The sequence below is a fragment of the Nicotiana attenuata genome, chromosome 1, assembly GCF_001879085.1.
Source record: "Nicotiana attenuata strain UT chromosome 1, NIATTr2, whole genome shotgun sequence".
Lineage (NCBI taxonomy): Eukaryota > Viridiplantae > Streptophyta > Magnoliopsida > Solanales > Solanaceae > Nicotiana > Nicotiana attenuata.
In genome coordinates, this window is record NC_031989.1 from 56,224,999 (window position 1) to 56,240,794 (window position 15,796).

Sequence of the window (15,796 nt, forward strand, 5' to 3'; positions counted from 1 at the left end):
TCTAGAAAATTAGGAATACCTATAAATTTTTGCTTTATTGGTAGAACAAGTTATTTCTTCTTAAATTAGAGAATACTTCTCGAAAAGTTATTTTCTTTTATATTTAAAGAATTTATTGATTGCAGAATTTTATTCCTTATTAACGGGTACTTGTTTCGTTCATTTAATTTAGTTTTTATTATTAAAAGAAAAATTGCTTCCTGATTGAAAAGTCCTTTTTCCTTTTTTTATATGTTACACTGATTTACTAAAATAATAAACGTAATAATGACTTACCCAGTTGCAATTTAAGATTTTCAAACCAAGATACTAATTAAAAAGGAAAAATATAAAAAATAAAAGGGAGATATTTGTCTTTTGCACTTAAAATTTTTAAATTAAAGTTATACTCATTAAGCATATATATGACGTTGACTACATCCTCTATTTTTTTATTTGTTAATTTTTACTTTTAGTTGCTTAAAAGAGGAATACTTACCATACCAGAAGACCTCTCCTGCTATATTTAAGTTTGAATTTTTGTCTTTGAATCCTTGTAGGTGTCGGAAAAAAAGCATATTAAAATTACATTGTTGTCCAACACAGAATATATATATTTGAAGGGTTATTTTAGGTTATTTTTGTAAACCGACATTGTATTCATGCTTTTATAATAATATAGATATAGATAGATATAGATAGATAGAATTTAGCAATATCATAATATTATCCGCACATCGTGCGGGAACTAATACTAGTTTAAAAAAAAAAAAAATCTCTTTAAGTCCACATGAACCAAGAAAGAAGACAAGCTCATCTCATGGATCACTCGGTCACGCCCTTACGCACAAAAGATTCACATGATATCAAAGAAATAAACATAAGACATCATAAAACTCAAAGTTCAATATTGATTTTGGCGTCATGGTTTAGTGATAAACACATGATAATTTGATAAATGAGCTCCATCCCGTCAAGTTTTATAACACAAAAACATACCACACGATTGCACGACAATAGCTTATCAGGCAGCAGGAAGAGTTCTCTAAGTTATAAATGTAGTGTAACAGTCTAATGGACAAGACAATGTAAGTTAAACTTCCGAAGATTCAAACAACTTCTCAACATCTGCTATTATGGTTCGAGCTTCTTCAAATTCGGGGCCGTCTTTTTGGTCTGTCTCCTCTAACTCAACCTGAAATAATATTCCCCAAAATTATCATCAGAGAAACAGCTAACATGAGCTCCCCAAGTAAAACAGATGGAGGCAATAGGAAGCACAGCTTCATGCATTTTTAATGAGACTTGAACTAATGCAACCTACTGACAGTAAAGAAGACCTCATAGTACTACAAATCAACTTTCAAGAGATTCGTATCTACTAATTATCAAGGCAAAAACTTGTGAGCTTTTGGCGTTGCCCATAATTGAACCCCACCCCTTACCTTGCAATATCGTTTTTGTCTACTTGGACAAAGGCATTCTGCGAAAATTCATTCGTTTTCGTTTACTTTAACAAAGACATACTGCTAAAGTTCAAAATACAAATCAGAACAGAGAAGCTAAGATGCATCTTGTGCTCCTTTCACACAATCACCAAAGGATCAGTTGCAGCAAGAACTGTAAAGCCTTCCCTTGTAACGGAGTCGTTGGACTTCTTTGGTTCAAGAGTACATAATATAGACTAGTAATCTTTCATAATTTGTTAGACAACATTTCACGGCCCAAGTCCTTATCAGTGAAACATTTGTGTGCCTAAAAAGAAACGACTGCTGATTTGAAAATCAAAATCTTTCCTTCACTATCTTAATCTCATTTGCCAACATATGCTGCTCCCAGTTTGGCGGTTTTAACATTTTACCCTAAGAGAGACTTGATAGGTAAACTAAAACTTATAGTCAGCTTTCTTGCTATAACAACATGATGCAGCTTTTTCCAACAAGGACTAGCTTTAATTTTTCTTTTCTAGTTTTCCTGGTCAGTTTAGATGAGGGCTTTCATCCCTTCCAGTGATATGTATGTACAATATCCCAAAAATTTCATCTTAAGCTTTAGCCAACATTTTTAGCATGACCACTTGTCAAGAACAGAAGCATACGTCCCCCAAAAATTCCATTAAGTCATCCCACCATAAGAACCAAGCATCCGGCAAGAAGATCTCACTCACAGATTGAATCGGCTCTAAGAGTAACTTAGCCTAGTATAGTATGACGAAAAATTATAGTCTATTCAATTAAGGGAAAAAACACACATTTTTCGGTAGCAGGAGTAAGTCTTTTGTACTATTACACAACAGCGAAGACAGCAATCGTTAAGAGAAGGAATCAGGCCAACCACATAATGATGATCAAATTAATTTGATCAAGATGTGCAATGTAATGATCCTCATGTTAATCCCCCAGGGCTTTGGCTTGGTGGTAAAGAGCGCAACACTGACGTGTGGATTAGGTGCACGTCACGGTTTGAGCCCTGCTGCAGACAAAAACCATATATTCAAGTGGAGAAAGGGAGAGGGGTGGATCCACTATCCACTGAGTTTCGTACCCCGCCACTAGCCCTCCGGGATCTCGCTGTAACAAGAAAGATCCAAGGAGGAGGTCAGACCTACAACTCAGGAAGAGAGTTTTCTAGAAACAAAGAAGATCAAGCTCTGAGCTTTGTCTAGCCATTGGTTTCTTTTGCTCTGAGCTCCAGAACGTCTAATTCGAGATGGTTACTCAGCAAAAGTCACAAGTGAATAGAGAACTAAACTACAAATGGTAAGAGACCAAAGAGGTAGATTGCTATAGAGATTCTAGAGAGCAAATGAAGCTCTGATAAAGCGAACATAGTGTTGGAGCTGATAGGACCTGTCTTTAGCTTCAAAGCTCTTCTGCTAAGCTTCAATTGCCACCATATAAGGGTGAGGAACACATGCAAGAGGTGAGTTTGACGAGTCAAGCACAAAGGTGCCAAACTCGGTTCGAACATATATTATGAAGAGAATTGGGTTATTGAGGGTTTCAAAAAGAAAACTCAGGCCTTGTTCGGAAGAACTGAAAGCAGATGAGCCAAAAACAATCACTCTGTCTGACCTATCGGGGTTCCTTACCGAGGGTTTCAAAGGGGATGCTAGGACTTTCATTGAGCATAGATGGAGCACAAACAATCAGCTTATCATCAGCAGACACCCCGATAAGAAAGATCTAACGAAGATAGAATTTCAAATAAATTAAGGGGGCCTTCAGTGACACAATGGGAAAGAAGGAAAACAGCCAAAAGTAATGAAAGTTCACATTCTCATTTGGATAAAAAGAATCATAAAATGGGAGGACGCTAAAGATGCTCACTGCAAAATAAAAGATAATATGCACCCAAGGGTGTGGTATGGTGGTCAATGAAGTGGGTACAAACCTTGGGGACTAGGGTTAAAATCCTGACAAAGATAAAAAAAAAACGTGATTTCTTCCCATCTGCCTAAGTATTGGTGGGCAAAGTTACCCGATATGTATGCTAATAGGAGATAATAGGTAGCCGACCGAATAAAGGCACACGCAAGTTAGCCCTGACACCACTGTCATAAAAAAGTTGAAAGATAATATCTTCTACTTTAAAAAACAAATTATTTCAATGAAAGAAATATTGAAGAGTGGTCTTATCAAATCGTTAGACAAATATGATAGGATAATGGGTGGATTGGGTTAACCTAAGATCCATAGGTAGAACTTAGAAGAGGTGGTGTAATTATAATGTGAGAATACGAGTCGCAAGGATAGTCAGTATGGAAATTATTTGATTTATTTTGTGTCAGTAACCCAGTATCCATAATGCAGCTAAAATTACATACGGTGTAGCTGCACCATGCTCTAGGAAATGTCATTGTCAGTATTTGGGACAAGGAGCCATATGAAAGATCTAACAAGGGAGTTCTATGTTTCTGGTTCTAGAAGGGCTTCCTCTGGGAAGCAAGTTGATCTCATAGACAGGACTTGCAAAGAATTAGCACGATCCTCAGATTAATAGCATCAAACTTGAACACATGTCAGATATATTTAACATAAATTGCTGTGAGTAATCTCAAAAAGCAGCTAACAAGGATAACTTTATTTGCGATTGGATTAAAGTAAAGATTAATAAGAAAGATTACTCCAGCTAAAGAACTTAACATCATTATTAGCAAGAAAAAGGCTCTTTGACATGTACAACAACACATTTAAAGAGCTTTAATGCATGTCACTCAACGTTCCAGAGTAACTCAACAACAACAACAACAACAATAACAAAAACAAAAAAAACCCAGTGTAAACCCACAAGTGGAGTATGAGAAGGATAGTGTATACGCAGACCTTACCCCTACCTTGAGAAAGTAGAGAGGCTGTTTCAGATAGACCCTCGGCTCAACAGGATAAAAAAGATAAGTTTTTAAAAAAATGTGGGTTATCTAAAAAAAAAAAGCATAAGCTTGACGATGTTGATTGGCTTTATACTATCCAGCCAAAGGTCCCTTGATTCAGAGTGCATAAATTAGACGACCATTGAGACGGTTATTAAAAGAGAACTTAATATGTAACATGTGGTCCGAAATTCTTTGTACAAGATAGACTTCAATTCAAAGCAAGAAATTTATTTTCATCTTAAATGACTTAAAGCATTTCAAGCAAGATTGTCTTCTAATCCTGGAGGGACCTGGTTTCCAGTTGTATCGTGTGATAATTTGGTCACAAACTACTGATTGTTTTGGCCATTAAAAGAGAGGTTGGTCAAGTGCGTCACATTCTTAATTCACCTGAAAACTTTGTTACTGGCTCAGCAGTGACACAGGTTATATGGATTCAAACCTATGTTGCTCAGACTCTCCAAAATGTCAGCGGGTGCGTGTCGGATCCTTAAAAAATAGTGCATTTTTGGAGGATCCGACATGGGTGCGGCGCCATTTTGGAGAGTCCGCGCAACATAGATTCAAACAAATGGCATGAAGTTTGTAGTTCGCAATCCGAAGTATTACACCAGCAATCGATAGTGTAAAGCCAAAATGAAGAAAACTACATGCCCACATGAGATGCAGAAACAAAAGAATGAATCTGGACATCTGTAGAGTTCCTTTCTCTGCACCCTGGAAAAGCGATGACCAACAAGTCATTCAAGACAGTCAAGTATAAGTGTATAACACATTTGTAGAAGGAGATTCATGTAACTATTGACAGATGCTGAAAGCAGTTAAGCTACTAAAGCGGAAGAAGAAGCAGGAACAAGTGAGCACATGATATTGCATATAGGCATATCTGGCAACGTAAGGCAGAAGCAGCTGGAAAATCTTGAAGAATGACAGCCAAAAGAGCATAAATTCCTATGGGAACTATCAGAACCAATAAAATATGGGATCAAGGTTGTCTTATTGTTAACTTAGCACTTTTCAGCGTCAAGTAAGTCTGCAAATATGAATGCCAAGAACAACTCCCGCCTGGCCAATATCAATTTGAGACCACTCCAAGTATTTTTAACAGCAGTAACTACGACAGATTAATCCAATGCTGAGTATCTTGAGCTGCAACTTGCAACCACAGCAACGGCTTAATTTAAGCATAAAATCAAATTGTACCTCTTTTGATGGATCAAACTACTTGCAGTATCCCATTGATTCATTTAGTCATCTTCCTACATATTTCCCTAGCTTTGCCATTTGACATTTTCAGTTCTATTCCTGGAGGAGAGTGGTTTCTTTTTCTTATTTTTTTTTTTTTGGGGGGGGGGGGGGGGGGGGAGGGGTAATCCCAGAAGTTTAGCAGCATTAATTGTAGATTACACAATACCAGAGCTCCTTTAAGGTCATCCAATGCTGCTTCCAGGCGCTTGCGACAATCAGGAACCATCATTCTGGATTCAGCCAGCACATTTTCCTGCAGAATATACATAATTAAACAACGCAAACAAGTAATCAGAGGATATTAAGTGCAATGCAACAATCACCAAGTCCTTAAATGTCAGAACTATCTAAAATACAGTTGCTACAACTTATAATGACATTTCCTGAACATACCCAGGTGCTGAAGGTTCTTTGACTAGATCAATGCATGTATATAAACCCTACAAAAATCCCTAAGGTCTAGTCTCTTAAAATACTCAGATTTTGTTGGGTTAGCTCTGATTAAAATTGCATATGATGACATCCAAGCTTTTATAAAGCTAATACGCAGTAGAATAACTCAAAAGAGAAGAAATATTATTCTTTCTACTTGATCAGTTAAATTTTATTAGAAGAGAAATCACACAAGAGAGTTGTAATCTATACACAATCACACAAGGAGGTTGTAAGATGAAAACAGAAAAGCAATAGCTGTTGTTTCTTTCCCTCTCAGTAAATTTTTTACAATCATTTTTTCACTCGTAGTTGATGCTACATCTTAAGTAACTCCCCTTTCTCGCTTTGTGTTACCTCTCCTCCCTGTTTAACAATTTCCCTTAATGTACATTTAATACTCAGAGAGGCATATAAACATGTTGCATGTATACATTCACGCAAACCTGTGACTAGTGTAGGAAAAGGAATAATGGTGGTTTTTCCAGATACTTATTACTTTTCTCACTACACATCTAACTTCATAATATGTCCCTCAAAATCCAAGATAATTTAGCCCCATTAGATTTTTTCTAGTGGTAAAAGTGCTTGTGAGAGCTACGCGAACATCACGGGTGACAAAAGCTTAGCATTTAAATGGAGAAGGGTATAAGGGCGTGCCCATCATCCATCAAGTTTCAAACCTTGAGCCATTGGCCCTCGAGTATTTCTCGATTATCCAAAAATCCAAGCTTCACATCAGTGGCGGATGTATGTTGATGGTTATGGGTGCTCAAGCACCCATTGCTTTTGGAGTCATGAACTATTATTTATAAAAAAAAGGCTAGTAATTCTTACAAATATATTACTTGAGCACCCAGTCTTAATAGTAATTTTCAAATAGATTATAGTTCAGGGCCCATGGCTTAAAAATTCTAGATCCGCCATTGCTTCACATGATATCAATTTTTTTAACTCAAAGCGACATAAACCAAGTGAACTTCAGAAATTCTACAAGACAACAATGAAGGTGATTATGTGAACTTCATGATCTCTATTAGCTAACTTAAAATTAAATTTGTCTATTTATCTTGTGTGTGTGTCCGCAGGGCTGGGGATTTTGATGTCATTAAAAATGTCCTAATCTCCCCCATTAATCACACAACAGTGGGGAGTAAACAGTAAAAATGAGAGGCAAATGCTTCAAAATTAAAATCGTAACAAAATTGAAACCTGTTGCTTGAGATCATAGGGATCGGCGCCTTTGTCCTTCATATCAGCAGTCTTGGCAGTTTCTCTCTCCACCTCTTTCTCATAGGAATGGAGCTCCTTCAGTATGCGCTTGCAAGTTGATGTCTTGATTTTCAGATTTCTGACGGTAGCCATTGTCAAAGCTTCGACTGAAAGCAGTAAAATCTGTAGGGTAGTTTGAGAAGGTTTAGCAAGGGTATTAGAAGGGGCTCTGGGAACGCGTACTAAATCTTTGAAGATTGTTAGTAGGCTACTTCTACTTTAAATAAATTATTTTAAACTTGAATTTTATGATTAATTATAGAGAAAATTACACATAAGCATTACCCACACACATACATTGCAAATAGGTGATGCAGTTATATAACTTTACAAATCCATAGCCAAAAATTTCCAAAAACAAGAGAACAGAATCAGTAGGCGTTGTTTGGACAAAAGAATTGTAATTTTTGAAGAAAAAATGTAATATTTGGAGTTAAGTTGAAAAATAGTATTTGGAATTTGAAATTATGTTTGAACATGCATCTCACTTGAAAAAATGTTGCCGTTTTGTAACTAAGGGAAAAAGTTTTTTCTGAAAATTTGAAAAAGTGGTCTTTGAAAATATCATTTTCGAAAAATTCTCCAAAACTTGCAAAATTTCATGGATAACATACTTTTTTAAAAAAAAAAAAAAATTAAAGACAAACGGGGCCTTCTATGGTTCTTTTTTTTTTTTGGTTGTCAAGACTACTTTATATTAATTAAGCATACGTTACAGGGAGCTTCTGCCTGTAGGCAGTATTACAAAACGACCCATTTGAACTATTATCGGCAGTGTTGTGCCGTTGTACATTAAGAAAAAAAGATTGACTACTACTACTACTATGTTGGGCATCCTGCACTAGTAATGCATTTGTAGAGGCATAGCTTGTGGAAGGCACGTCAGTGATGGTACAAAAAGATTGTGTTGAGTCCATGCAAAAGGTGTTCCTTGTCGTGACCCTTCTAAGCTTCCCACAGCCTTGCTTATCATTCATAAGTTCCCGCCAGATGAAATGCGGAGGATCTGCAAAAAAGGTGATGCTGGTGCCCTCCAGTTCCATTCCAAAATGAGCTAGTTTATCTGCTACCATGTTTTGCTCCCTGTAGGTATGACTGAGTCGGGGGACTACTCAGTTGTTGGATCAGAAACTTGCAATCAATTAACAGGGGTGAGTCGAGTAAAGTATTATTTTGTTGCATCTTTATTACCTCTTGTGCATCCATTTGAATTTGGAGAGTAGTTAGGTTGTGCATAATTGCCATTTGCAACCCGCGTAGTAAGGCCATGAGTTCGATATTGATAACGGTGGTCAAAGATAATGTCCCGCATAACCCATGAGCTAGTTACCTTTATGGTCTCTGAACTACCCCCCCCACCCCCCCGCCCCCAAAGCCTGCTCGTGATTTGGTATGGTTGACTGCCCCATCCATATTAAGTTGGAAGACTCTCCCTAGGGGTGGGTTCCATTTAACATACATAGGTATTTTGTTGCACGCCTTGGCAGAGTGATCAGTGAGATATTGAAATTCATCTGTCAGTTGGAGAATTGTTGATATAGGGGGTTTTCGATTCTGATTTTTAAAACAAAATTTATTTCTAACGTTCCAAAGGTGCCATAAGGTGAAAGGAATTAATTTTTTTAAAGGAATGCTGATAGAGGAAAGGGTGCCTTTTTGGAGAACCGGTTGTTTTAACCACACTATGTTAGGAGTGTTAGAAGTAATTAAAGAACGAATAATGGCTCCTAGATTTAGGTCGTCCCAACATTATTTGGCGCGAGTACAATGCATCAAGATGTGGCTTATTGATTCTTCTCCGGCGTGGCATATGGTGCATATGTTAGAGGGAATAATTCAAATTGATGGAGGTATAGTTTGGTAGGCACCCTATTATGGCTAATTAACCATAGGAAAATTTTAATTTTGGGTAGCATGTGGGGTTTCCAAATCCACCCATGATGGTTAGCTGTATGTGTTGATTTTCTGAGCATGTTGTAACACGAGCTAACACTGAAGAAGCCTGTAGGAGTTAGACCCCAGATGATATGATCGGATTGGTTTCCATAAGTAGTGAGGTAAGTGGTGTTTATTATGTGGGTGATATGGCCAGGTAAATCAAAAGAAAGGGTTGTGTGAGTTTCTTCTTTAAGATTTAGAGCCTTAGCAACTGTCAACCCAGCTTCGTGATTGTTTAAGGGTCCATGTATAAGGCTTCGAATATTGGTGTTTGGAGCTATCCAATTGTCAGTCCAAAAGCGCACACGTGTGACTTTGGTAACTTGCCATTGTAGGCCATATTGGCAAGTCTGCCACCCACGCATAATGTGTTTCCATAAGGTGGAGGTTTTTCGGATTTGATTACGGGGGTTAGTAATATATTTATTAAGGAGGAAGGAAGCCCAATGGGTTTGGGGATTATGGAAAAGCCTCCAGCAGTAGCAGCTAGTAGAGCGTCATTTTTATCTCTAAGACTTTGAATACCTATTCCCCCTTGATCCTTGTTGGTAGTTATTATATTCCAATTAATAAGGTGTAGCCGTCTTTTTTGTGGGTTGGAGCCCCAAAGAAAATTCTTTTGATAGGATTCTAATCTAGAGATCAAATTAGTTTGAAGGGAAATGATTTGCATGATGTGGTTGGGAATGCCATTAAGAGTTGCCTTAATTAAAGTAGTACGTCATGTTTAGGTGAGTCGTTTTCCATCCCGCCAGCCTATTCTTGAAATTGTCAATTATGAATTAAAAATCTCTTTTGGTGGGCTTAGAATTAAAGATAGGAAAACCTAGATACTTACCAAAAAATTTGCCTTTCGGCATATTAAAGGAGGATAGTATGACATTCTTATCATTTGTTGTACAATATTTTGAGAAATAAATTTTTGACTTGTCAAAATTTATTTTTTGCCCTGAGTGGGTGGTGAATTGTTCCAATATTTCAATAACGTGGTGGTAGCTGGCAGTGGTTATTTTGGAAGCCAAAATAATGTCATCGGCGAAGAATAAATGGGATATTTTTGGGAGCTTTGACGTTCATAGTAATAGGCTTCCATTGGTTATAATCCACTCTATTATTTATTCGTCGGTATAGCAGTTCTATGCATAGAATAAAAAGATAGGGTGAGAGCGGGTCACCTTGCCTAATACCTCTAGACGAATGAAGAAATTTGTTGGGGAGCAATTAATAAGGATGGATGTAGAAATGGAAGATACGCACGACATAATGATTTAGATTAAGTGGGGAGGGAAGTTGAAGAATTGTAATGACCTGCATATAAAACTCCATTCCATTCTATCAAAAGCTTTTTCTAGATCAATTTTGAGAAGCATGCTTGAGCATTTTGCGCGGGAGGTTCTAAAATGATAAAGTAATTCCTACTCGGATGCCCTTCTATTCTTTTGGAAGGCAGATTGAGTAGGGTTAATAAGTCGATCTAAAAACGGCGTAATACGATTGACAAAAATTTTGGTGATAACCTTATAAAGGGTGTTGCACAAACTAATAGGTCTAAAATGTGTTGTATTAGAAGGACTTCTGATTTTTGAAATTAAGTAGATGTAAGTCTTATTCAACTCCTTAGGAATATGACCAAATTGGAAAATAGTTTTGCAAAAATGAATTACAGAATATTTGATTTTATGCCAAAATCTTTGGTAAAAGTGGGTGAAGGCCATCTGGGCCTGGTAACTTGAGGGGTTGGAAGGAGTATACAACATCTATTATTTCTTGGTCTGTCACTAGTAAAGCTAAGCTATTAGCCTCAACCTGTGATAGAGTATTATAAGGACAACTAGGAAAATACATATGTGAGGCGTTGTGAGAAGTTGTATATAAATTCTGGTAGTAGTGAGTAATTAGCTGTTAGAGTTGATCATGTTCAGGTTTCCAATTTCCTGAGGAATATTTTAGAGCAAATATTTTATTCCGTCGCCTTCGTTTGAGGGTAGATAGATGAAAAAATATAGTGTTAGCATCCCCTTGATTAAGCCAATTGATACGTGATTTCAACTTCCAATAATCTTCCTCTTGAGTGAGGAGATGATTATATTGGGATATAAGATCTTGTTCCAAATTTTGAAGGAAGTTACTAGTTGGATAGTTAGGAGATTTTAACATTCCCACTAGTCTAGCCGTAATTTGATTTTTTTTTACGAAAAATATTACCAAACGACTCTTTATTCCAAAGTTTTACTACTAAAGTAAAATCTTGTATGGCCTCTAACATAAGAGGACTGGTACTCCAAATATTATGAACTAAATGGGGAAATTCTTGGTGAGACAACCACATAGTTTCCATACGGAAGACATCTTTTGTAGATGGCCTATTTTTGTGAAGAGTAAGCATTAAAGGACAGTGGTCCGAATGAGTTCTGGGTAAATGAGTAACATGTGCTTCAGGATAAATATTAAGCCATTCCGAATTAGCTACTATACGATCCAATCTTTCTAAAATGAGAGCACCCCTCCTATGTTTGTAGTCCAAGTATATTTGCTACCGCTAAAACCTAAATCTATAAGTTGACAATAGTTAAAGCAGTTAAACAACAAATCTGCCCTGTTATTATTTGAAGTACATCCCCCAAGTTTTTCGTTCGCATATAAAATGTCATTAAAGTCCCCTCCTACAATCCATGAACCTTTATAAGAATTTTCTATATGCATTAAATTTTCCCATAATACTTTCCTGGATGAGAGTAATATGCTTGCATAAATTGCTGATAATAAAAAGGGTGGGCCATGTGGACATACCTGGACCATCCAATGTATCTCTTGGCTTGTGACGATGAGTTCAGCTACGTTAAGTAAAGCTTCATTCCATAAAACTACTATACCTCCTGTCTGGCCATTAGCAGGTGCTTGTGATAGATTGGTAAAGTTAAAATCTTTCTTACTAAATTATGATCCATTAAGTGAGTTTCTCGGAGGACAACCAGTGGTGGTTGGTAGTAGTTCAGCATTGAACGAAAGTTTCTTCTAAACTGGGGTGATTGGGCACCTTTGCAGTTCCAGATGACAAAATTCATTGATTTATTCCTTTGAGGTGGTGCTGACTCTTGCTGGTGGTGGAGTCTCTTTGTTGGTCGGCTGTCTCACCTCCCTCAGTGTTGGAGTGATCACCACTGCAAACTTCCCTACTTCTGGGTTCACTGATGGGCTCAGCTTTATTAAACACTTGGTTACCTCTGGTCGACAATTGAGTATGATCTTTTTTCGTATTGCTCCTTGAGTACGTAGATATGGCATCTTCCTAGCCACACTAGTTCCATTCTTGTTTCTCTCATTTCTTCCATCACTGCCGTTATTCCCTGAGGTGTTAGTAATTCTTGATCTTCTGAGCTGGGAGGTTGAGGGCTCATGGATGTTGATAAAGGAGTTAATGGCTCGAATGGGCTCATCGGGGACATAAACATCATTGGAGGGATGTGTATGTATTCGTGTACTCATGGAATCGGGGAGTGGGACGAGGGCGTGGAGGATGTTCCTTTTTATTGATCTCTCACAGATGGTGAGAACACGCGTGAAGGATGTACCAGACGGTCGAGGGGCTGCTCCCCCCATTGCTAGAGGATGAGGCAAAGGCCGAGGGAGGGCTCCAGCTCCAATAAGAGGACGAGGGCGCCCTAGGGTTGCTCTTGTTGTGCCACATGTGGATCCAGTGGAGGATCCTGTTGTTGAGGAGCAAGATGAGGTGCCTACAGCTGTGCCAGCCCCTACAGATTTCATGACTGTGCTGGGATTCCAGGAGGTCATGGGCCGTATGCTGCGATTCATGGACTCTATGACGCATACTGGTTTATTTCTAACGGACCTTGCTACATCTCAGGCGGGAGGTGCAGCACAGACCCCTACCGCTCAGGCTCCAGGGCACGTTGCTGCCGTTTATCAGACCCCAGGTGCACTACCTGCGGGCGGAGCCCAGCCTATTGCAGCGGCTATGCCAGTGGCTGTACCAGTTACGACTTGTAACGACCCAACCGGTCATTTTGAGAATTTGCATTCTGTTCAGCTATTTGAAGTCTTGAGTAGCATCGTATAATGTATTATGACTTGTGTGAATCGTTGGTTTTGGTTTTCAGGTTATTCGGAATTGATTTGAAAGCATGATTCTCAACTAGGAAGCTTTCAATTAGAAGAGTTGACCAAGTTTGACTTTTTAGTACTTGACCTTGGATCGGAGTTTTGATGGTTCCGTTAGGTCCGGATGGTAATTTTGTATTTGGGCATATTCCCGAATTTACATTTGGATATTTCTAGAAGATTTCGGTACTATTTGGTGAAAGTTGGAAATTTGAAGGTTTGGAATATTCACAAGTTTGACCGGGAGTTGACTTTGATGATATCGGGTTCGAATTGTGGTTCCGGGAATCAGAATAGCTTTGTTATGTCATTTGGGACTTGTGTGAAAAATTTGAGTTCATTCCGAGTTGATTTGATAAGGTTCTGCACGAGTTTTGGAAGTTGAAAGATTCAAAGTTCATTAAGTTCGATTTAAGGTGCGATTTGTGGTTTTGATGTTGTTATGCGTGATTTGAGGCCTCGAATAAGGTTCTGTTATGGTATTGGACTTTTTGGTATGTTCGGACAGGGTCACGAGGGGCTCGGGTGAGTTTCGGGTAGGTTTGGGTTGTGTTGCGCTCGTTTTTTTATGTTTCGACGTCGTTTCTTCAAGCATAAATGGTACCACATTAAGAAAATAAGTTCCAATTTCTGTTTTGATTGAAGCATTAGACTCGTATTGTAATTAAGGAGGTTTAGAAAATAGAATCGTCAAATTTAGACATCGTATGAGGATTTTATGGTCATTTTACTAAGAATTAGGTTGCCAGATTTTTCAGATTAACTACGAAATTGCCACTGACTTCGTATTTAAAGATCTGCACTATTTTCAAATATTGAAACCAACATATCTCCTTCATTATAAGGTCAAATGGAGTGATTCAAAAGCCTAACTTGATTAAAATTTCATAAGTAATCCATTGGAGGCATCAAAAATGAGTTTTAGAATTATTTGGCATGAGAAACGAGGCAAAACAGCTGGCAAAAATATATAATATTAAGGGTTTGTTCATTTGGTCATATTTTGAGTTGGGGAGCTCGGATTTGGGCGATTTTGGATGAGAATTTCACCACATTGATTGGGGTAAGTGTTCTCTACTCGGGTTTGGTTATATTTCATGATTCCATCTTCATTTTTGGCAAACGTTGATAACTTTAAAGTGAAATTTGGGAGGGGGGGGGGGGTTGTCTAAAATTTTATAAAGAGAATTTTTGAGTTTGGAACATCGATTCAGAGTCAGATTTGAGTGAAACTAGTATGGACTCGTAATTGAATGGATTATCAGATTTTGTTAGTTTTGTCAGGTTCCGAGGTGCGGGCCCGGGTTGGACTTTTGGGATTATTTTTGGGCTTTGATTAAAGATTCGACCTTTATCAATTGTAATTGTTTCCTTAGGCTTTATTTGATATATTTGAGTTGCTTTTGGCTAGTTTCGAGCCGTTCGGAGGTCGGTACACGCGGGATGACATTTTTGGAGCATCGCTTGGTTTGCTCGGTATTAGATTTGGCTTGTTCGAGATAAGTAACACTTCTAAACTTGGTGCTGAGGGTATGAAACCCCGAATTACGTGTTATGTGCTTGGTGTAGAGGTGACACACATGCTAGTTGACGGGCATGTGAGCGTGCACTGTGTGAATTGTGACTCCGTTATTCCTGTGGTACTGTGTAGTTACCTGATCTTATCTGTAACCATGAAATCTCAACGTACTAGAGTTATTGAGATGTGATCCATGTTAGAAACCATATCTAGACTACATGTTTATTTTGTTGGGACTTACTGAGGTCATATTGCTGTTGAATTATTTGTTTAATTTGCTATTTCATACTCAATCATGTTCATTCATTTCATATCATATCTTAGTCTCTGTTGCTATTTATTGACACATCATATCATCATTTTAGGCTAGTTTCATGGCATTTTGAGCCCGAGAGACTAGAGAGATTGATGACTGAGTGAGGCCGAGGGCCTGAGCTGTGAGTGATATATATATATATATATATATATATATATATATATGGATTGGGTTACACGCCGCAATGAGCCTTATGGCTGTATATATTTGGATCGCATTGCATACCGCAACGAGTCTTATGGCTATATATATTTATGGGATCGGGTTGCACGTCGCAGCAGGTATCATTGATTCATGCCATGATTGGCTTGATATAGCGCTTGGGCTGAAGGAGCCCCTCCGGAGTCTTCACACACCCCAAGTGAGCGCGGTTGATTTATATCTAGGGATGGATCTTCCCCGGGCATGGATCTTGCCCAAAGCATTTATATTTGAGGATGGATCTTCCCCGGGCAGGATTGGTGTTATACAGTACTGAGTGATTGACTGGCAGTTGCTATGTATATATTCGGGATGGATCTTCCCTGGGCTGGATTGGCCATATATAGTACTGAGTGACTGAGCATGTCGAGTGATTGAGCAAGATGAGTGGAAAGTG

General features: G+C 38.1%; 1 protein-coding gene across 1 annotated transcript; it reads right to left on the reverse strand.

Moving 5' to 3' along the window:
• Nucleotides 868-7,519, reverse strand: LOC109227012 (tubulin-folding cofactor A). The gene is made up of 3 exons (XM_019392002.1): nucleotides 7,247-7,519; nucleotides 5,769-5,855; nucleotides 868-1,174 (listed from the first exon to the last, which is right to left on the reverse strand). Exons 1-3 carry the CDS (start codon nucleotides 7,397-7,399, stop codon nucleotides 1,073-1,075), a joined length of 342 nt encoding a protein of 113 aa, XP_019247547.1. The 5' UTR covers nucleotides 7,400-7,519; the 3' UTR covers nucleotides 868-1,072.